General features: G+C 40.0%; 1 protein-coding gene across 2 annotated transcripts in view; it reads right to left on the bottom strand.

Moving 5' to 3' along the window:
• The window catches only part of polrmt (polymerase (RNA) mitochondrial (DNA directed)), a 115,640-nt gene that overhangs the window by 76,492 nt on the left and 14,824 nt on the right, over positions 1–24,324 (bottom strand). For both annotated transcript variants that reach the window (XM_072594187.1, XM_072594188.1), the window contains exon 4: positions 22,615–22,748. In XM_072594187.1, coding sequence (XP_072450288.1) covers positions 22,615–22,748 — 134 coding nt within the window. The remainder of the gene's footprint in view (positions 1–22,614; positions 22,749–24,324) is intronic.

Here is a 24,324-nt window from a genome sequence, read left to right as displayed (position 1 = left end):
TGAGAGATTCTTCCAAACAAGCACAGCCACTCCCCTGCTCTTAGTGTTAAAGGACGAAAAGAACACCCGATCAAACTCACCCGGCTGTAACTTTAGATGTTCCTTATCGTCAAGGTGTGTTTCCTGCTATAGGACAACATCAACCCTCTCTCTCCTGAAACTTGAGAATACTTTTTTTCCTCTGGACCAGCGAGTGACTCCCCTTAATTCCATGGTGCATTCCATTCAAAAAGACAATTAGTCATATCCCCCGAAACAACCTTGAATCCCAGAGAGGAAGACCCTACATACAATGCACTAAATAAATAGACTCATACAGCCTAGAAAGTACACATACTAAAACTCCATTAACTAAAATCAAAAACTACATCTACTAAAAACCAACAAACTAAACAGAATACAAAATAGAAAAAAAAACCTGATGGAGGAGTCTATCCCCGTCCACAAAGAACATAACAGTGTAGTACAGGTCCTTCGGCCCTCAATGTTATGCTGATCTGTGGAACCAATCTGAAGCCTATCTATCCTACGCTATTCCATTTTCATCCATATGTTTATCCAAGGACAAGTTAAATGCCATTAAAGTTGGTGAGTCTACTACTGTCGCAGGCAGTGCATTCCATGCCCCGACTACTCTGAGTAAAGAAACTACCTCTGACATCTGTCCTATATCTATTACCCCTCAAATTATAGCTATGTCCCCTCCTGCTAGCCATTACCAAGGCTCTCACTATCCACCCTATTTAACCCTCTAATTATCTTATATGTCTCAATTAAGTCACCTCTCAACCTTCTTCTAATGAATACTGCCTCAGGTCCCTCAACCTTTCCTCATAAGACCTTTCCTCCATACCAGGTAACATCTTAGTAAATATCCTCTAAACCTTTCCAATGCTTCCACATCCTTCCTATAATGCGGTGAACAGAACTGTATGCAATATTCCAAGTGCGGCCACACCAGAGTTCTGTACAGATGGAGCATGACCTTCTGGTCCAAAAACTCAATCCCTCTACCAATAAAAGCTAACACACCATATGCCTTCTTAACAACCCTATCATCTGAGGTGGCATCTTTCAGGGGTCTATGTACATGGACACAGAGATATCTCTGCTCATCCACACTACCAAGCATCTTACCTGATTTGGAGATGCCAGTGTTGGACTGGGGTGTTGTGTTATTTTTAAGCATCTTACCATTTGCCTAGTACTCTTTATTCCTGTTGCACCTTCCAAAGGGATTCACCTCACTTTTCTGCCACTTCTCAGCCCAGCTCTACAGCCTATGTTCCTCTGTAACCTGCAACATCCTTCCGCACTATCCACAACTCCACCGACATTAGTGTTATCCACAAATTTACTAATCCAGCCTTCTACGCCCTCATCCAGGTCATTTATAAAATGACCTACAGCAGTGGCCCCAAAACACATCCTTGCGGTACACCACTAGTAACTGAACTTCACGATGAACATCAACCACCACCCTCTGTCTTCTTTCAGCTAGCCAATTTCTGATCCAAGCTAGAAGGAGCTATGGAGGTGTACTTGGCTGATGTAAGAAACAGGAAAGGAGAAGTCACCCTGTTGGGAGTTTTCTCTAGGCCTCCGAATAGTTCTAGAGATGTAGAGGAAAGGATAGCAAAGATGATTCTGGATAGAAGCTGGATAAAATCACCCTCAATCCCATGCCTCCATATTTTGTGCAATAGTCTACCGTGCAGAACCTTATCAAACGCCTTACTGAAATCCATATACACATCAACTGCTTTACCCTCATCCATCTGTTTAGTCACCACCTCAACGAACTCAATAAGGTTTGTGAGGCACAACTTTAAGTCCCCCATAACAACTACCCTGTTACTTTTGCTGTTATCCAGAATCATCTTTACTATCCTTTCTCCTCCATCTCTGGAACTATTTGGAGGCCTGTAGAAAACTCCCATCAGGGTGACCTCTCCTTTCCTGTTTCTTATTTCAGCCAAATACACCTCCATAGCTTCTTCTAGCTTGAGTCACACCCCAAACTCTGGCAAAGGATAAAAAAAAGTATTATGAACAATTAAGTTGAAAGTGGGCATTCCACCCATCCCCAACCATGCACTGACCTCAATTCACACTGGAAAAAAATTCAACAACACTTTCTCTAATAAAAGAGAAGTAGACATGTAAATAAAGGGAAAGAAAATTTTAAAAACACTATTGTTTATGATATATAGACCATCTGGTCTATTTTCAAGCATCCAGAACATTTCTCGCTTTTTCCGATAAATCAAACAAATGCACAGGCCCTCATTGTTTAAACGGAGCACCGCCGGGTACTTTACAGTGTACTGAATATCAAGATCCCTCAATCTCTTTCACACCTCAAAGAATTTCCTATTGTGGATCACAACCACAGAAAAGTCCTGGAAAAAACAATCTTGGATCCTTTGTAGATCAGAGCCAGTGGATCCTTCCTTAGTGATCTGGAAGCTTCTATTACCTTCTGTTTGTCTCCAAAACACTGGAATCACACTAGGACTGGGTAGGGGTGCTGGTCCGAACCAGGCCTGTGCACTGCAGTCCAGTGAGATCTATCAATCTGCACCTGGCCTGCCTCAGCCTACCAACCAAGAAACTGTGGCAGCAAGTCTTCAAAAGAAACTGGCTGGTTGCTCGCCTTCCTCTCCCTCCAGCAGCCTGATAACATGGATGTTCTTTCTTCATCCTCTATTTCAGAGGTTGTCAATTTGCTCCACTAAGGCCCATACCTCCTTCTTAAGGGCCTGGACCCGCCCCACTGAGGACTCCACTACAGTCTCCAACATTGCTGTCTGTTTCTTGACCTCCTCCACTTGCTTCCCAAGTCCTTCCAGGTCCTGCTTGTGCTTCTGTAGCATGGCCAAGTTTGGTTCTAGCCTTGTGCGATTTTCTTCGATCAACACTTCAATCTTCTCCCAGAGCTTCAGGAACTCTGTAGCCAAGCCTTGTTGACTAGGTGAGTCAATCAGGGTTTCAGAGGAGGCCGCAGCGGAGGTTGCAGGTATGTCTGATGCTGCAGGAGAATATCTAACAGGGGGGTGGGAAATCACCACTTTGCCTTAGTTGTGGTGCAGAGCTCAACAAGGCAGATTTGTTAGATCGCCGCCATCTTGGATCCCCAAAACACACCCCTTAAAGTCATGGCATCATTACAAACATCAATAAACTCTTTGACACTGGACAGGAAACTCAGGTATTGCATGATTTATTTAGTTGAAAAGTGTGGCACTGGAAAAGCACAGCAGGTCAGGCAGCATCTGAGGAGTGGGAGAGTCGACATTTCAGGCATAAGCCCTTCATCAGGAATGGGGTGGGGTGGAGGGGAGGTGACAGGTAGAATCGGGGGGGGAGGGGGGTGATACTGATAGTTTGGAGAAGGTGGGAAGGATAGGTGGCACCACCCTCCTGAATGGTCCTACCTCTCCATCTTCCTTCCCACCTATCTGCTCCACCCTCCCCTCTGACCTATCACTATCAATTCCCACTTGCATCTATCTATCACCTTCCAAGCTACCTTCCCCTACCCTCCTATTTGTCTCTTAGCCCCATTCCCAGCCTCCACATTCCTGATGAAGGGTTTATGCCCAAAACTTTGACTCTCCGACTCCTTGGATGTTGCCTGACCTGCTGCGCTTTTCCAGCACCACACTTTTTGACTCTGATCTCCAGCATCTGTAGTGCTCACTGTCCCTCTGGTTCATTTAGTTGTTGTATACCAGTTACCACAGTTCTGCTACATTAGCGTCATTGTTCATAGAATCACAGAATCCCCAGTGTGGAAGCAAGCCATTTGGCCCGAGTCCACACTGACCCACCCAACAGCATCCCACCCAAACCTACCCCCTACCCTATTCTTGTAACCCTGCATTTCTCATGGCTAATCAACCTAGCCAGAAGATCCCTAGACACTATGGGCAATTTAGCATGGCCAAGCCGCCTAATCTGGGAGGAAACCAGTGCACCTGGAGGAAATCCACACAGACATGGGGAGAGTGCCTAACTCCACACGGGACAGTTGCCCAAGTCTGGAATCAAACCCAGAGGCAGCAGTAATAACCACTGAGCTACCATGCTATCTCTTCAAAAGCCATCAATTTTACACAAAGTAAATATAAAAGGCACTATCTACATTAAGAAATATTAGATTAGATTAGATTAGATTAGATTACTTACAGTGAGGAAACAGGCCCTTCGGCCCAACAAGTCCACACCGACCCGCCGAAGCGCAACCCACCCATACCCCTACATTTACCCCTTACCTAACACTATGGGCAATTTAGCATGACCAATTCACCTGACCTGCACATCTTTTTGACTGTGGGAGGAAACCGGAGCACCCGGAGGAAACCCACGCAGACACGGGGAGAACGTGCAAACTCCACACAGTCAGTCGCCTGAGACGGGAATTGAACCCGGGTCTCTGGCGCTGTGAGGCAGCAGTGCTAACCACTGTGCCACCGTGCCGCAACATATATTTTATGTTGCTCTCACCAGTTAAGATATCCTCAACCAGTAGCATTCCTATGCTCATTTTTAGAGTAATATAGTATTGAATTGAGTATAGAAGCAAAGAGGTTCTTCTGCAGCTGTACAGAGCCCTGGTGAGACCGCACCTGGAATATTGGGTGCAGTTTTGGTCTCCAAATTTGAGGAAAGACATTCTGGATATTGAGGGAGTGTAGCGTAGGTTCACGAGGTCAATTCCAGGAATGGTGGGACTATCTTACGTTGAAAGATTGGAGCGACTGGGCTTGTATACCCTTGAGTTTAGAAGGATGAGAGGGGATCTGATTGAAACATATAACATTATTAAAGGATTGGACACTCTGGAGGCAGGAAGCATGTTTCTGCTGATGGAGGAGTCCCGAACCAGAGGACACAGTTTAAAAATAAGGGGTAGGCCATTTAGAACAGAGTTGAGGAGAAACTTCTTCATGCAGAGAGTGGGGAGTGTGTGGAATGTTCTGCCCCAGAAGGCTGTGGAGGCCAAGTCTCTGGATACTTTCAAGAAAGAGTTGGATAGAGCTCTTAAGGATAGTGGAATCAAGGGTTATGGGGATAAGGCAGGAACAGGATACTGATTGAGGATGATCAGCCATGATCATAATGAATGGTGGTGCTGGCTCAAAGGACAGAATGGCCTACTCCTGCACCTATTGTCTATTGTCCATAATGGAACAAAACATTTCAGTGGACACAGTAGCTACTCCCTCACTTCAGTACTGACTAAACCCATTAAAATAGATGCAATAGTTATGGTCTATTGCCTTTTCTTGAAAGTAGAAACATAACAAATTTGTTGGGAAACAGATAGAATTCTGTTTTAATTGACTGACTTAAAAAATATTTCCCTTCTGCCAGGTTGTTTGTTCACCCAATAGGAAACATATTGCAACTGTTCCCAAGTAAATTCCTAAATACAAGTTACAGTGCAATCATGATACGAGACACAAATACTTTAATTCCACATATTCTACTCTGCTCTGTTTATTAGGAAATTACTTATTTCGATTTATTTTCTTGACACTATCTTGCAACTTTCTGGTGAAGATGCTAGGACTTACTAGTGGACAGTTCTGTGATTAACTTCAGGTTCTCTCACCACCTGCCACAAGCCCAGTTGTATCAGCATTGACTGGCTCAGTCAACACTGGTGTAAGACATGCTTGAAAGTAGACACTGCAGACTCATACCCAGAGTACATTTCAAACCTTCACAAACAGAAATGTTTTGTCAAATGGTATAACAGTAGAGAAAATATGATACTTGCTCACCAGCAGGTTTTCTTTTCATTCTTTATCTGAAGCCATGAAGTTTCTCAACTAATCCAAACGGAATGCTATCTTGTCCTACACATCCTTTTTAGCAGGTACCTTGTATTCCAGTCAGTGAAGGAACTTCTGAACCACACTTCCACTGCCTTAGTCAAAATATGCCAAGCACCACTTTACTGTGCTTGTTATCACTCTGGTAAAAATCATCTAAGGAAAGATTGAAAACATTGTCCCCCACACTTTAGCACTAATGCACAAAGTAAGTTTAATGAAATTAATTCTGCAGCAAGATGTATGGATTTAAACTTTTAAGTATCAACATAATCTTTGAATTGCACAACATACTCAATTTTGCACTCATGAGTAATTATTAGGAAATTAAAACAATTTCTGTTTCACAATTTACATAATACCCATTATCAAAGAAATTTAAACAATCAATTAATTTTCTGACTCACTGACCAGCATGTTCCTCACAAACATCCAATTGTTGTTGCTATGTATGCACTCTATTTGTTGTGCAGGAGCAGCCACAGATGGTTAAATCTAAAATAATTTGGCTGAACATTTCACAATTATATAAAAGGCTATGGATGTGTTCAAAATTAGTAACAGATCTAAATTCTAATCTGTTACCTTATCAGAACAAAAACCACAGCATCCATTCTATTAAGCTTGATTCACCTTCATGTGCAATCAATTCCATTGTCAAGTTTTGATGAATAACACTCCTTGAAATATTTTACTCCATTAAAGGGGGAACATAAATGCAGGTTGTCAAAGTTGAAATTAGCCTTTTGAGAGAGTTGAACAATGTTTGCCATCCAGCTGGTATACCAATATGCTGTGCCAATGAGTCAGAGCACAAAGGTGTCAAGGCTCTAGGGGGTACAGTAAACTGATGACAGTTGTGATGAAGCCTTTGAATCAAGCTCAAGATGAATTTAGCTTTAAAGCTATCATTTTAAAATTGTGGCTCAGGGGCTAATAATGATGACATTTTATGCAATTAAAGCCTATCATAAAATCAATCTACTTTAAATAATAACATTTCAAAAATATAAATTTCTATCCATCTGATCGGCAAGTTATAATCGTGAGTTATCCTTGAACTAAAAATAAGGAAATAGAATGATAAAGGAATTAACTCTTCAGGATATACTGTGCATGAGTTTTAATTGTTGGTGGCGTGTTGAAATCCAACAGCAACAGTCCATCATAAAGTGTTGGAAAAAATGTTGTGCTCAGCTACAGATTAGATATCTGTATTATTTAAAAAGATCCAAGCATCAAGAGTGCAAACCTTCATCTGTTCTGCACTCTTCAACTCAGTTAATACATTCACAATTGCTTATGCTGCAAATCAACCCACAAAGAAATTATGGTACCCAATATTTTAACTGTCAGATTTGAAACATCTCTAGAAAACTAAGTAGGATCAATATCTCATGGGCTACCCATAGCATCATGGGACATTGTCACATTAATGACATAGTATGAATCTAATTAACAGAAGCAGGCCATTTGCCTTTGGATCTATGTAGTTATTCAGAGATCACAGCTGATCTGAGACATAATTCAATACACCTTGCTTGAAAGTTCCAAGTGTACCTACCTCAAATCTAAAATTTCCAATCGTGCTAGTATCATTTGCTGATTGCGAAACAGAATTTCAGACTTCTACCACTCTTCAAACATAGAATTGTTTCTTTATTTCACACCTGAACAGTCTGACTCTAACACTTAGTCTGTATACCCAGTCTCGAGTCCTCAACTAGGAGTAAAAACATTCTACTTATCCTATCAGTTTTCAAATTATTAAGGAAAATGATGAGCAAATTATTCCTTCATCTTCTAAATTCTATGGAATACATCCCTGGTTTGAGAAAGTTCTTCTTGCAATTTAACCCTTTGATTTCAGGTAACTTTCTAGTAAAGCCATGCTGCACTGTCTTCAAGTCTAATAAATGCTTTTAATTGATGAATTATTCAATGCTGTACTGAAGAATGGATCCAGTGATGGCATCATTCAGACAGGATCCAATCTGTAATGGAGAAGGATTCGACAGTTGAAGCTCTTGAGCTGCGAAGGTCTGCTAAAAGGAGGAAATAAAGGTAACAATTGATGTTGACATTTTATAATCACATAATATTGTTTTTTTATCATGTATTGAAGGTGTGAAATATACTCTGGGTGTGAGTCTTCAATGGGTATAATATCACAAATTCCAAATTCAATTCCTAGTGTTCGTTGGACTTGCAAGTCAGTATAGGAACTTCAGCTGAGTTTCGAACTCCTTGGCTGGAGTGCAACAGATCATAAGACACAGGAGCAGAAATTAGGCCATTCAGCCCATTAAGTCCGTTCTGCCATACATTTCTCAACCCTATTCTCCCGCTTTCTCTCCGTAACCCTTGATCCCTGTGTCAATCAAGAACCTATCTATATCCATCTTAAATATACTCAATGACCTGGCCTCCACAGTGTTCTGAGGTAGTGAATTTCATAGACCCATCACTCTCTCCTTATCTCCGTTCCAAAAGGTCTTCCCTTTACTTGAAGGTTGTGCACTTGAGTCCTAGTCTCTCCTACCAATGGGAACATCTCCCTAACATCCATTCTGTCCATGCCATACAGTATTCTGTAAGTTGCAGTTAGATTCCCCCCTCATCTTTCTGAACTCTATCAAGTATAGACCAAGAATCCTCAAATGTTTCTAATATGTTAAGCTTTTCATTCCTGGGACCATTCTTGTGAACCTCTTCTGAACCCACTCCAGGGCCAGTACACCCTGCCTAAGATATGGGGCCCAAAACTGTGCACAATACCCGAAGAGCTCTCAATTATTATGCAGCTACTCATACTGGGAAGGTATATGTGGGTGGTTAGGATGTGGCTAAATTTGATGTCATTTATAATCAAATTGGCTGCTAATCATTTAATGGTCGTTTTGGTTAATAATTAGATGTCAACCAGGGTTTGCGGTCTTGCACCCCAATGTGATTAAGAGAAACATAACAAGATTCGCACAACAAAGTTCACCTGGTAGGACATTTGCTTAACTTAATCAAACACCCAACATCAAGAAGCCATTCTACTTCACAGCTACATCTGCACATCCAGCAAAGTGTCTTGAAAAATATAAAATGTAGCAGTGGTTTACATCATATTGAAAATGAACATCTTCCTTCAAGTTCTAAGTAATGCATTTAACAAACCAAATTTAAGGTGGATCACTCATTTTTAAAAAAATTCTCCACTTTTCATTTCCTTGAAGGCAATCTTGTGCGTTGGGTCAGCATTCCTAAGCACCAGTTTTATTTCATTCACTCATGGAACATGAGTGTCACTGGCTGGGCCAGCATTTATTGTCCAACTGTTGCTGTCCTTGAAAAGGTGGTGGTGAGCCACTCCCTTGATCACTGTAATCTATGTGCTGTAGGCAGACTCACAATGCCACTGGGAGGGAGTTCCAGGATTTTGCAGGAATGGTTATATATTTCCAAGTCAAGATGGTGAGTGACTTGGTGGGAAACTCGTAGGTGCCGATGTTTCCATGTATCTGCTGTCCTTGCCTCTTGAGATGGTTGTGGTCATTTGAAAAGGTGCTGTCTCAGGATCTTGTGAATTGCTGCAGTGCATCTTGTAGATTGTACAGAATGGTTTGTATTGGATGATGTCAAACTTAACTGTTGATAGAGCTTTACCCATCCAGGCAAATGGGAAGTATTTCTGCACATTCTTGACTTATGCTTTGTAGATGTGAACATACTTTGAGGAGTCAGGACATGGGTTACTGACTGCAGTTTTCCTAGCTTTTAACCCGCTCTTGTAAAGACTGTATTTAGATAGCTGATTCAGTTCTGTTTCTGGTCAAAACTAACACCCAGGATTACTACTGATCATGGGGCATTCAGTGATGCTGATGCCACCATCGTCAGGCATTTGGCTGGTGTAAATATTACTTGTCATTGTCAGCCCAAGACTGGATATTTTCTAAGTCTTGCTGCATTAGGACATGGACAGCTTCAGTATCTGAAAGGTCACAAATGTTGTGGAACATCCCCACCTCTGACTTAATGATGAAGGTAATGTCATTAATGAAGCAGCTGAAGATGGTTAGGTCTAGGTCATTACCCTGAAGAACTCCTGCAGTGATGTCCTGAGCTGAGATGATTGATCTCCAACACGACAACCATGTTGCCATGTGCCAGCAAAGCGCTTTTCCTTTGATTTCTATTGACTCCAGTTTTGTTAGAACATATTGATGCTACACTTGATCAAATGTGGCCTTCACATTAATGAACAGTCACTCTCACCTCACCTCTGGAATTCAGTTCTTTTGTCCATGTTTGAGTCAAGGCTGTAATGAGGTCAGGAGCTGGGTAGCCCTGGCAAAACCGCAGCTGCCCTTTATTAATTCTAGTTCCAAATTTGGTACTGCAGTTATTTCATTATGTTAACCATTTTAGTGCTTCTAAATTATATAGTTCCAGACCTTATAACATTATCTAATCACCACCATAAGCTTTCATTAATTATTTGTATTGCTTTCTTCAAACTTCACTCCTTGATAGACATGAAATGAGAATACATTCAAAGTTGTATCTTCAGTTAAATGTTAAACAATGCCCTTCACCCATTTCTCTTTCACTTACAAATCTCTCTCAATTTCTGCATTCCATTTCATCCCTTCTTTCCCCAATCAGCTCACTTTGCACATTAACCCAGCAATTCCTTTCTCTATTCAAATGTACAACTATGCTCCACCCTCCTGTTCCAACTCAGAATCTTTCTCTACCTCCTGCAAGTTCCATGCTGTTGCTCCATCAGTATGTTCCTCTCCTAAGTTCCCGCAGCACAATCCCGACATAACCCTTTCTTTTTAATATCTATACCTGCTCGATCAAAAGATTTTACTTAAGCCTGACTACATGACAATGCTAAGTGTCAAGTTGTAAGAACACATGAAATAAGGACAGGTATAGATCATACAACCCCTCCAGCCTGCTCTGTCATTCAAGATGATAAGGCTGATCGTCTACCCGCAACTTGCGCCTGCATTCCTGATCATTATATCCTTCAATTCCCTTATTATCCAAAAGACCAGCCATGATTACAGATCAACTAAGCATCCACAATCTTCTGAGGTGGAAGATCATAAAGATTTTCAACCCTCTGAGTGAAAAACCTACTCATCTTAGGCAACATCCTAAAGGCTATTACCCTCGCGTTCTCGACCACCCAGCTATAGGAAGCAGCTTCTCATTATCAACTCTGTCAAACCATTTCAGAATTTTCTATGCATCAATAAAAACACCTCTGATTCAGCTATATTCCAGGAGTACCTAAACCCAATCTATTTAAATAATCTGTTGAAACTATGACATACAATGTCACTCAAACATCCTGCAAGTAAAACATAATAATCAACCCATATGGAACAGGTTGCTTTGTTGACACACACTGGAATCATTCAGAATGCTTTCAGCTCTTAAAATGGCTCTTTTAGAAAGACAATACTTTAATCATGGGCATTCCAATCAGCAATCATTCTTTATTTAACCATCAAAACTGATGACACAATGATCTTTAGTGTTAACTATGCATACAAGTTTACTAACATTGATCACTGACTCCCCACTGTATCACTATGTACTTAATCTTGAATGTGAATAACAACTTTCTAGTATCTGAAAATAAAATATTACAATGTTCACTGCTCACTACATAAATTCATGATCAATAAGGCACATAATCTGCTGTATGACCGTGAACAAAAAATTCAAAAAGATACTGATTTACTCACCATTCCAAGAAATTAAACCGGATAAAGAATGATTTCTTCTTTGATTGGCTTTAAATTTCATTTTAATCTAACCTATCATTATCGATTTATAAGAATTCTAATTATGCAGCAAACAATAGGTATCTATATTGACATCTCCTTCATGATGTATGAAGTGAAAATTAATATGTAATGGGTCAATTATGAAGCACAGTTTTGGATAAAAGCTATCATTGGCTTTCAGCATTGAAGTAGGTGAAAGGTACCAAGATGAAAATAGACTGGTAAGGAAGTCTGGACAAGTCTGGCAGTTATGTCCTTTCGGATCCAGCCAGCTTGATCAGTAGTGCTGCAGTTGAGCCATTCTTGGTGATGGACATTAATCCCCCCCCCCATTCCTAATACATTTTGTGCCCTAGCCTCTTGGTGTTTCCTCCAAATGCTGTTCAACGCGGAAGAGTACGGATTCATCAGCAGAGAGAGGGTCGTATGTGGTAACCAGCAAGATATTTTCTTTCCCATGTTTAACCTGAAGCCATAAGATTCCATGGAGTCCAGAGCCAATGTTGAGGACTCCCAGGGCAACTCCCTCTCAACTGTATACTACTGCACTGCCACCTCTGCTTGGCCTGTATTGCTGATGGGACAGGACACGTCCAGGGATGTGATGGCGATGTCATTGTCTGCAAGGCTTAATTCCGTGAGAATGACTATGTCAGGCTGTTGCTTGACTAGCCTGTGAGTCAGCTCTCCCAATTTTGCCACTAGTCCCCAGATGTTAGTGAGGAAGAAACAGGGCTGTTTCTGCCATCGTCTTTTGCAGTGCGTAGATTAATGCCAGGTGGTTTGTCCAGTTTTATTTCTTTGAGACTTCACAGCAAATGATACAAATGATGGCATTCTTGATCATTTCTGAGGGTAAATGAGAGTCAACCATATTGCCGTGGGTCTGCATCTACATGTAGGCCAGCCCAGGTGAGGATGACAGATTTCCTTCCCTGAAGGATATTAGTGAAACAGATGGGGTTTTTTTCTGACAGTTGACTATGTTTTTCATGATTACCAGTAGATTCTTAATTCCAGATATTTTTAATTGAATTCAATTCCAACATCTGTCATGGTGGGATTCAAATCCTAGACCCCAGAACATTTGCTGAACTTCAGGATTAATAGACTAGCAATACCATAGGCCATCACCTCACTGAATCAGTCTGATATTCGTTACCTACACTCCCTATGCAGCAAGAAAGCAAAACTGCATACAATATTCTGGGTGTGGGCTCACCAACACCTTGTACATTGGAACAAGACATCCTTGTTCCTGTACTCAAATCTTCTCATTATAAAAGTAAACATCATTTGCCTTCTTTACCTTTTGCTGCACATGCATGCTTACTGTCAGTTACTGGTGTACAGGTATGCAAGTCTCCTTGCATATTCTTTCTCAATTTATGGGCAATCAGATAATAATCCATCTTCCTGTTTTTACTCCTAAAATGAATAAACTCAAATATATCCACATTACACTGCAAATGCCATGCTTTTACCCACGTACTCAGCTTGCCCGATCACACTGAAGCATCTTTGCATCCTCCTCACAGCTCACAATTCTATCCAGCTTTATGTCATTTGCAAATTTGGAAATATTGCAATTAAATAGCTTATCCAAGTATTATGGACTAGGCCAGACCACTCAAAACATTCTTAAGCAGGCAGCCTAGACCATAACTTTGTAATTTGCTTCAGTAAGTGTAGAGTGAAAATTACCCAGAGTAATTTAGTTGTTAAAACAGATGAAAATTTATTCACAAAAGTACACAATGAAACACAAAGAACCCCTATGGAACTCAGATTAAATTATGCTGTTCCAAATATATACAACAGTCCCAATAAACAAACTCCCTTTAAAAACTAGTACAAATGGTACATGTGCTTTCAGGTTGAAGTTGAAGGGCAGAAAGAGAGAAGGTTTCCATACAGCTCACTGTTAAACTGCCTACCAGTTCAAGACTGAATTAAACTACTCAGCTAGAGAGCTGACCACTCTGCTTTCATTATACAGGTCACTTCTAAAACATGATCACTTTGGCCTGAAGTTTCATCTGTTTATATATAAACAAAAAGCCTCTCAAAATCCTTTTCATCTCTGTATCAGACCAGACTGATCGGAGCCTGGCCTATTACCCCTCTAAGAAAAATCAAGGACAGAGTATCCTTGAGTCAAGGAACAGCTTTTAGAAAAGAAAGGGACTAGCGTTGTGACACAAATCATAAACACATATTGTGAATTGCTGGTGTCCTAACATCATTAGTTATCACCTGCCTTTCCTAAAAAGACAGTTTTATTCCTATTCTTTGTATCCTGTTTGCCAACCAGTTTTCTGTCCATTTCAATACATTATTTCCAATCCTATGTGCTTTAATGTTACACGTGTATTTCTTATCTTAATCAAAAACCTTCTCAAAGTCCAAATAAATCACATGCATTGGATCCCCCTCATCAACTTGTGAAGAATTTCAGCTTATATGTCAAGTATAATTGCCCTTTCATAAATCCATGCTGACTCTGTCCAGTTTACCCATCTTTTCTAAGTACTTAACTATTAAATCTTTTATAATGGACTCTAGCATTTCTCCATGACTGATGTCAGGCTGACTGATCTATAATTCCCGGTTTTCTCTCTGCTTCCCTTTTTAAATCAAAGGGTTACATTAGCTACCCTCCGGTCTGTAGGGAGTTGCTCCAGAGTCTATAGAATCTTGGAAGATGACCATTAATGCATCCACTATTTCCAGGGCCGCTTCCTGATGTACTCTGGAATGCATATTATTGGGGTCTAGGGATTTATCAGCCTTAAATCTCATGAATTCTCCTACCACTATTTCCCTGTTCATACAATACATTTCAGCCATCAATAAATTGAATGCCACAGTTCAAGATCTTGTAGTCCTGCTTCTCGATTCCTTTTCGAAAAGTGAACTTTGACCGAAAGTATCTGAAACCTGGTGAAGTGAAGACAAAATAACTCTGCCTCAAACATATAAAGACAAAAATGAAATCTTAGAAGATGCCTGTCTTGCAGCCGCATCCAGCACCAGTGGTACTTGAGTTTTGAGTTTTCCAACTGAAATGTTATATGGAGTGTAACATGACGAAAGAAGATTTCAGCTTTTGGAAAGATAAAACAAATTATTATGACAGCTGCATCAATCAAAAGACAACTTTAAAGGTGTGCAGGGACACTGTCCAGGAGAAAGAATGATAGCACAGGTAGTTCTGGGGTAATGTATGTATAGGCAGTGCGATTCGGCTATAACGCTGAAGAATTAGGGAACAGTATGCTGGAGAGCACTTATCTCAGTTGGCAATAGCGTGATTCCAGGGAGGATTGGTTCGTGCACTGCATTCTGTGCATGTGCCAATGTGTACGCTGAAATCTCCACACACCCCGGAATCTGCATAAGGACGATGTTAAGTGTCGGTCTTCGTGCCAATCTGTGCATGTGAAGTCTATGTGCACGTGATATCAGCACTGATTCCTCTGTACCATCCTGTGCATGTGCCAATGTCGGCTGCTGATACAGCAGCTTTCAGAAAGAGGTACTGTACAGGGAGCAGCTATCTTAATTTTTTTTAATATACTGTGTTAAACTTACTATTGTTAATAAATATGATTTCAACTTTCATTGCATTAGACTTTTGGGTGATTTTTCACTGATTCAGTGTGATTTTTTTGTTAACTTGTCGGCCCCTAACCCCATTTTTCCTATAAACCCCGTTATTTCTATTAAGCGATTTTCTACTAAGTGAGGTTACACTGGAATACAACTATGGCGTTAGGAGAACTACGTGCACATTTACAAGTATATAGTTTGTTAAAAAATGTTAAGACATCACTCAATCTGAAAAATGCCTCCATTGTAGAGAACAATAAACGTCCAGTGATACAGAATTTGAACATTGCTAAAAGGAGACTAGAAATAGAAGCTTATTATCTTGCACTTATCAGAACCAGGACACGAGAAACAGACTTGAAAAAGAGATACCCTACTGAACAGAATGAGGAAGGTGCTGACTGGTTGAGCCATAATTGGCATGAAGATGTAGCAACTAGTCCAAATAATCAGCATCTTTGTCTCACTCTGTTTCATGGCATCTCTCCTTCTCAAGTTTATTGCTTGCGTTCTACTTCTCTCATTCTCTCTTCTTTATTAGAATTTCTTAAAGCCTGGGCCTTGACCAAGCATTTGATTACCTGTCCTAATATCTCACTACATGGTGCAGTCAGATTTTGTTTGACAATGTTTGTAAGGGGCCTTTTTGTGCATAATGCAGTAAAATAGACCTTTAGCAATATATATATATTCATCTATGAATTCCAGTATTTATATTAGCTAATACCACCTTTACTATGAATGTATTTTGGAACAATTGAACAAAAGTATAATTAACATAAATATTCTGTTAGTGAATTACAGATGTGACTAATGTCTTGTGGGCCCTTACTGTCACATGGCAAAGATGTAAACTTTATGCGGTCTAAAATCTAACCATATGCTCCTTTTAAATTGTGTACAATTCTCCTGCTAACAGGATCTGCTGGTGTGCTAAACAGGTCATCCTTTTTGCCAGAATTTCTTATAGCTACATGTCCAAGGCGACTGAAACAGAGATGCCAAATGTCTTAAAATCAATCTTTTTATGATTCTGCATAGTTAACAAGTCAGTCAATGTTCCACCCCTAGCTTTTAAACCACAATTATCAATAGACAGTAAGCTTACACTAAGATCATGGATTGAGAACTTCCTATACCAACAAAATAAACTGACAGTGAACAAAGTTTGGTGCATGCTAACCCCACTATTTCAGTGCTGGGCTGAAAAATTATACTTCAGTGGTCTAAGATAGGAAGTCTGTTGAGTCATCTGCAAATTATCAATCTGTGCGGTTCTTGCAAGATGTTCAAAAGGACAACACCCAGTTGGCTTTCAACATTACAACTAACTACAAACTAACTAGAGTAAGTCATCTGGTATAATACAATTTGTGAAACACATTATGCAATATACTCTTATTTTTATTGTTCAAACCAATCTGCAACATTGTATGCTTGTGTTTCAGTAAAAGACCACCTTGTTAAATTTTTTAAAATCTGAACTATCAAGTCAAATTTCAGACTGGGATCTGTTATGGACTAGGCCAGACCACATTAATCTTACAGAATCAATTATTGGCACAATAGGCAAGTGACATTAACAGAATTCCAATTATTGATGCAACATTTTCCTGATTGTTAAAGCAATGAGCAGCTGTTTTAAAATGCCAAGGAACAACTCAATTGTTGTTATCAGGTCCCGATTATTAATGTCAAATATACTGAACATTTATGCACTAAGAAACTTAACATCATTCTTAAAAATTCACTAATATGATATTAGCTGGGTCAGCATTTATTACCAGTTCCTCGTCATCCTTGAGAAAGTGGTGCTGTGCTACTTTCCTGATGGCTAGTCCAGTTCAATTTGTGGGCAACAGCAATGTCCAGGATAGTAATAGTGAGTGATTCAGGAATGGTAATGCCATTGAATGCCAAGGGGCGATGGTTACCACTTGGCATTTGTGTGGCATGAATGTTACTTGCTACTTGTCAGCCAAAGCGTGGGTATTAACTAGTTCTGGCTCCATTTGGACATGGAATGTTTCATACCTGAAGGGTTATGAATAATGCAGAACACTGACCTCCAACAACCACGATCAGCTTCTTTTGTGCCAGGTTTGACTCCAACCAGCAATACTCCCTCTTACTCTATTTTTGCTAATACAGGGTGCTCCTTGTTGATACACTTGGTCAAATGCAGCTTTCATGTCAAGGGCAGTCACTTTCATCTCACTTCTCTTTCTTCCGAGGCAATCCCTGGGATGGAGAGTTCCTTTCTCCCAATCTAATGTGGTGGAACCTGAGGGAATTAAATATTCTAATGCTGGATCAACAAAACCTGCCATAAGTAGAGCAGATGGTCTTTGCTGAGATAGGTGGATGGTATTGCACCCCCCATTCACTGCTGTACTTGTTCTCCATTTGAGTCTGTCAAGTTGGGTCCTTTGCAAGTACTTTCTTGTCAAATTGGGCAATCTTAGGATTGAGGCTCCCATGAGTTGATAAGAGTACAATATAGAAATATTGCATTTATCAGGGAGAAATTATAGACATCCTTGAAGCATTTCCTTTGCCCCAGTACCAGTTGTCTTGATACTGAGGGTGTTGGCCTAAGCAAGGATGCTGATATCGGAGCATCTGCACTGCTACTGGATTTGTAGGATTTTGCAGAATCATCACTAATGATATTTCTCAAGACTGCACATTGTCCATGTCAGACACATACAGGAGGACTGATAACACTATTGCCTCTGCAAACACTGTTCCTCAGATGGCTAAAGACTGCACCAGCACACTGGAAGAAACACTGATTTTCTTCACTTATGTTCTCACTATGGAGGGTCCCAAGAGGTGGGAAGTGATCCACATTGTCTAGTGGCTTATCATAGACCTCAAAACTACAGCCTAATGATAGAGGTTGGGGTGGACTTGCTTCCAGACTGAGGACAATGCAAGTTCCCTGCTTATCGTGGAGTTGGTAGCTCCACACTAGATAAGGAAGTGGAGTGTTGCAACAGAGATGATGAAAACGAATCTTGGTATGATGAGGCAGTCTTGCTCAACCCTAGCTTGCACACACAATGGTTCTTCGGTGAAGCTATTGGTGAGGATCACAGCTTGCAAGACCGCATTATGCAGGTGGAGTATGGTAATGAATTTCTTCTGGAAACTAAATTTGAGAAGCATGCGCCAGTCTGTCCTGAGAGAATCAAATGTCTCTGAGACATGTTGTTGCTGCTATCTGCGCTTTTCCTGTAGCTATTATCTTTGAAGATTATGTCTGTCGATGGATGGAATCTGCTCTACGACTCAGGGAGAAACTCTTCAGCCAGTTAAGGGAAGCAACTGAGGAAAATGTTTGCAATGATCTTACCTCTGGCAGACAGCGTAGACACCCCTCTGCAGTTAACATTATTAATCTCATCCTCTTTTTTAAAGATATTCATGATTATCTAATCTCAAAGATCAGTGGCATGCTGTCCTCCCTCCAGATAGGGGAGATGAGCTTGTGCATATGAGGCAAGAGTGACCCTCCATCATAATTTAGTATCTTGGCAGACAACCTTCCTGGGCCAGCAGCCTTGTTGATCGTCAGCTGTTCAATGGCCCTTTCAACCTAAAGTCAGACTGGGATGTTATAGTACTATTGTAACAATTAAAATTAATGGGGTTCTGATATGAATGTAATGGAAACAAGATATTAGCGTAATATGACTCAGCATTGATGTAAAAGGATCTTTATCATTGATGCAACAGGATTAAAATTATTAATGCATTTTGATCCTGATTATTCACACAAGACAATCCTCTTTATTGAAGAAGTACATCTTATACATTAAACCTCAATTCTTTCGCAGCAATTATGAGGTCTGAGAGAGCAGACCATTAGGTTCTGCTCACCAACAAAAAAGTGAGAATTTAAAGTGTCGCCCAGTGTCAGAAATCAGCTGGAGCTCCATGTAACCATTGTTGGCTGAGAGCTTGTGACCACAAAATTTCATCTTGCATCTCTACTGCGAGTTGCGACCCATGGTTGATGAAACTTTGCTTTAGAGCGATCGTCTATAAGCATTAGTTAAAAACAGGACAATTATTACACCTGATACTACAACACTTACTCATTGTTCATCTGTGTAAAGACCACAGGAGCCATCTAGTGGATGAAATAAGTATTTTGTACCTTACAAGACACTTAAACAATTCAGGTCATTTTCAAGATATAATCTTAGTTACAGCACACCGTACACTTTTGATATAAATTCTGCGTCTTACGATCTTATACTCCACAACCACCTGAAGGAGAAGCGCTCTGAAAGCTAGTGCTTCCAAATAAACCTGTTGGACTATAACCTGATGTTGTATGATTTTTAACTTTGTATCTATTTCTACATCAGCTGCAATCAGCAGCCACAGTTGAGTGAGGCCAATGGCATTATAGTGTAAATATGGAAACAGAGCCTCACTCAAGTTGCAGCAAGGAGAGATTCTTACAGCATTATCAAGAATTACCATTCTGGAGCAGGTCGTTTTCTGAACCCAGATTACTATTACAATTTTAGCATCACTTTGCATTGCTACTGCAACTCTTACATAGATTCAAACTGTTCCACATTTAAATATACAATGTTTCACAGCTTGGTGGATTAGGGATAATTTTATTAAAAGTGTTGTAAATCAGTTTAACAATTTACATCATTTTTAGTAAAATTATCTTGAAAGTACGAGTCTCTCTTTGTTATAACTTGAGAGACACAGCCAGACGTGAGCCTTTCCAGCAATTTGTTTTTCTGCCGGAGATTCAGCAGCTTGTTGTATTTACATTGTAAAAAATCAAAGCAAAACAACATTTTTTCCTCAACATTTTCTGAAACCATATAAAGAGTGTGACAAGCAGCATTATCCAGTGAGAGCCAGTGGCAGGAAGTAAACTGCCTCAATGAGCAGATGAAGCAGCTAAGGAACTGGGACTGTGCAGACATAGAAGACTGGACCAGGTCCTCAACAAAGGTTAGTGGAGGCTGTGTAGGAATTTTAAATTAAGGCAAGAACTCTGAAGTTAACTCACTGCAGTGTGAAGTCAGTGAGATTTGGGAGAGTGGAAGGGTGATCAGCATACCAGACTTTGCTGCAGATAAGAACATAAATACAAAGAGAAATAAGCTTTAATTGGTGAGCTGCTGAGCTGATGGTAGATTGAGAAGAATAATAGAGAAGCAATAGATTCAAGCTTCTATAATCGTCGACAGAAAAACAGGATAAATTATAACATTGCAAAGGTTAAAGGAAATAATCTTATTAATGGAGTGGATGCAAGACCCCAGCTCAGCATGCAAGGAGTACAATGAAATTCCATATCTTCCATTTCATCTCAGATGGCAGTTGGGGAGGTTGCTAAAGTCAAGATGCTGCAGGAGCCCAGAAGGTCTGTTATGATAAAATTTAGCTTCTCCACCCGCATGTCAATAAAGCAATCACAGAGTGCACCAGCCTTTGAATTAATGGAGAATAAAGAAACACAAGGTGTTACTGGCATGATTTCTACTCTGTTCTGTACAATTTGCAACTTCTCAGCTACTGAAATAGTCCATACCCTTATGAAGAAGGGCACAGTCAACATTCAAACTTGGACTGGTAAGTGGCTTGTAATTCAAGCTGCACAAGTGACTGGCAATGACTACCTGCAACAAACAGTAACTTAAGCATGTCCCTTAGACATTGTACAGCATTACCATCACTAAATTCCCTGCTATCACCATCCTGCTGTTACCACTGAGAAGAAACATAACTGCAGCAGTCACATAAATACTGTGGCTACAAGAGCAGGTCAGACAGTGGGAATCCTGCAGTGAATAACGCTCCTCTCTACTCCCCAGAGCCTGTCCACCATCTTTCAGTCAGCAGTGTAAAGGAATACGCTCCAACGACCAAGAGGGATGCAACTCCAACAACACTTGAAAGCTCAACAGTATCGAGGACACCACAGTCCACCTTGATCAGCACACTTTAAATATTCACACTATCCCCCAACACTAGTACAGAATGACAGCTTTGTACACCTGCACTGCAGCAACTCATCAAGATTCCTTTTATAGTACCTGGCAAACCTAAGACTTCCACCAGCTAGAATAAGGGCACTAGATACAAAGGAACACCACTACATGCATATTCCCCTTCAAGCAATACACCATCCTGACTTGGAACCAAATTCTCATTTTTTTTTTCTGCTGCTGAGTCAAAACCCTGTAATGGCATTCCTTATAGCACTATGAATGTATCAAAACAACAAAGTGTGAGTGATTCAAGAAGGCTGGTCATCACCTCAAACAGAATTAGGGGTAGCATCAAATGTTGGTTTTGCCAAAGATGCACACTTTCTGTGAAGGAATTTTAAAGATCCAGAAACATTATATTTTCTACCAAGATAGATGTCAAGCGAGACAATGTAATTATGCACATGAAGGAGCCAACTTTAGAGTATGGCGTATGCCAGGAAGTCAATCTGTGAACAAAAAAGTGAACATGCATCACTCACACTGAAAATCCTGGCCGGTTACACAATTGACGGAAAAATACACAGCTCCAAGAAATGCATTAAACTTTCCTGCCAGTACTCAGTGATACATAGTATGCACAGAATTTACATAAATAGATTTCAAGGCTGGTTTCAGGTTGTCATATGCAGATGCCAACATAAACTAACTACCTTGACATATTTACACTCAACTTGCTCTCAAAGTTGATAAATAAACATGCCTAATTATTTTAATATAAAACTTTTCTTTTTCTTTTTAATGTTATCAAACAAATGATTCATATGCTTAAATTAATGTTTCCTATATTAAGCAGCAGCTAAAATCTCTGTTGAATGTGAGATATTCAATATAATATTACCAAACCAAAAATGTTTTAGCTGGGAAAAAGATGAAACATCAAGATAGCAACAGCTATGCTTAAATTCCATTCTAATTGCATTCTTCAAGATACACCACACTGCATTTTCAACACAATTTCTAGAAGGAAATTGTCTATCCACGCACTCCGCTCTTGCACAGGTGTTTAAGATTCTTATGACAAAGTGAAAAAGTAACAAAAATATACCCAAATGAGCTTGTAAACCCAATAATCTATTGAGTGAATCTCATCAATGTTGTTTTGCTATGTTCAAGTACTGAGAGAAAATCAACCAGGTTATTAAAGGCCTCAATATTTTCAGAGGAACAGATGAATGACACTAATGTCATCAATTCTGCTGCAGTCAATGTGCATTTTTCATATAGTTATAATTTGCTCCAAATGTGCTAATAGATAGAGTTTGAACAATTGAATCTGTGTCTTTGTGACATTTTTCTCCAATTTTTACCATCACTGCTTACCTCTCAATCACATGGGGGGAGCAGTTTTCCATGCGCCCCATACATTCCAATGCTGCCATATAACATCCCAAATTTGGCTTCAACCCAGCCTCTTCCACCAGACTGAAAAGGTTGCCAATTTGACTTAATGAACCCTGCAAATAAAGCATGAGGTTATTTTTTTAACTGCTAATCTTCAGGGGGAGAAAAACAGCAGGAATATCGCCAATGTAGGTTAACTAGTTGGGAAATAGAGGAAGAGAAGCAAAATGCCAAAAGACAAAATTAGAAAGAAAATAATGAAGTATAACAAAAAGGGCAAAAAATAAGCAGATGCAATTTCCAAGAAAAAAATAGCAGTTTCCTTCAAATTAACAGAACAAAGTATTAATTCGGAGGAGCTTCCAACTGCTAAAAATAGACTTGGAATGTGGGTTGTTGAGCTGTCGATGGAGCAAATTGCAGTTTTCCCTCAGTGATGCTAGAGCTCTTAACCTCTAACCCTAAACTTGCCAAATACTTGATGCATTATAGAAAGCACAATTGATTACCCTGACAAAAAGATCCTGATTATCCTCTCCTCGTCATGAAATGTTGCACAAATGAAATCAAGGAATGTTGGTGTTGCAAAAATGGGACAATTTTTCCTTACAACGTCTGGTGTCAGTACAATGAACCCAAAGGTCAGTTATGGCAAAATTCAGCACAATTGTACTGTACTCTGCTCTGACAAGGTGTCCCAAAATCTTTCTGCAGGGCAGTTCCATTTTCAATATCAGTCATACTGTGGCCTGTTGGTAAAATAATTGATTAATGGAAAAATAAGGGCACTATGTGAAATCTTGGGTACAAGGACCTAGATTTTAGTTAACAAACTGAAATGCCCATTAAAAACTGGAGCAGTCTGGAAAACACTTTATATGACCATAAGATGTAGGAGCAGAAGTGGGCCATTCAACTCATTGAGTCTGCTCAACCATTCAATGAGATCATTGCTGATCTGGTAACCATTAACTCCACTGTCTTTCCTTTTCCCCATAACCCTTGATTCCCTTACTGATTAGACATCTCTATCTCAGCTCTGACCATACTTAATGACAGAGCCTAAGCAGGTGTCTGCAATGTATACAGCTGCAGATTCATTACCATTCCAACTGTCTTAAATGTGCGACTCCTTATTCAGGGATTAATCCCTCTGCTCGAGACTCTGCTACAAGAGAAAATAACCATTCCATGTCTACCCTGTTAAACACCCAAAGAATCGTGTATGTTTCAATCAGATTACCTCATATTTTTCTAATAACCAACAAATACAAGCCCAACCTACTCAACCTCACTTTGTACGACAGTCCCTCCATACCTGCTAGCAGTCAAGTGAACATTTCCTGGACTGCCTTCAATGTCAGAATATCTCTCCTTAGATAAGCATTCCAGCTGTGGCCTAAATAGTGCCTTATCTAGTTTTAGCAATATCGCTCTACTTTTATACTCCATTCCCTTCGAAATAAGGGACAACAATCAATTAGCCTTCCCTATTAGCTGCTGAACTTGGAAGCTAACTTTATCTGATTCATGGATGGGGACTCCCAAATCTCTCTCTTCCATAGTTTTCTACAATCTATTTCCATTTAAATAATATTTGGCTTATTCTTCCTGCAAAGTGCATAACTCCACCAGTCACAGGTTGCCATCCTGAAAGTGCCCCCTTTATCCCAACTCTGTCTTCTACTA

Source organism: Chiloscyllium punctatum, chromosome 24 (genome assembly GCF_047496795.1).
Source record: "Chiloscyllium punctatum isolate Juve2018m chromosome 24, sChiPun1.3, whole genome shotgun sequence".
Taxonomy (NCBI): Eukaryota; Metazoa; Chordata; class Chondrichthyes; order Orectolobiformes; family Hemiscylliidae; genus Chiloscyllium; species Chiloscyllium punctatum.
Note: the sequence above shows the minus strand (reverse complement) of the source record. Positions and strands in the feature narration are given on the sequence as shown.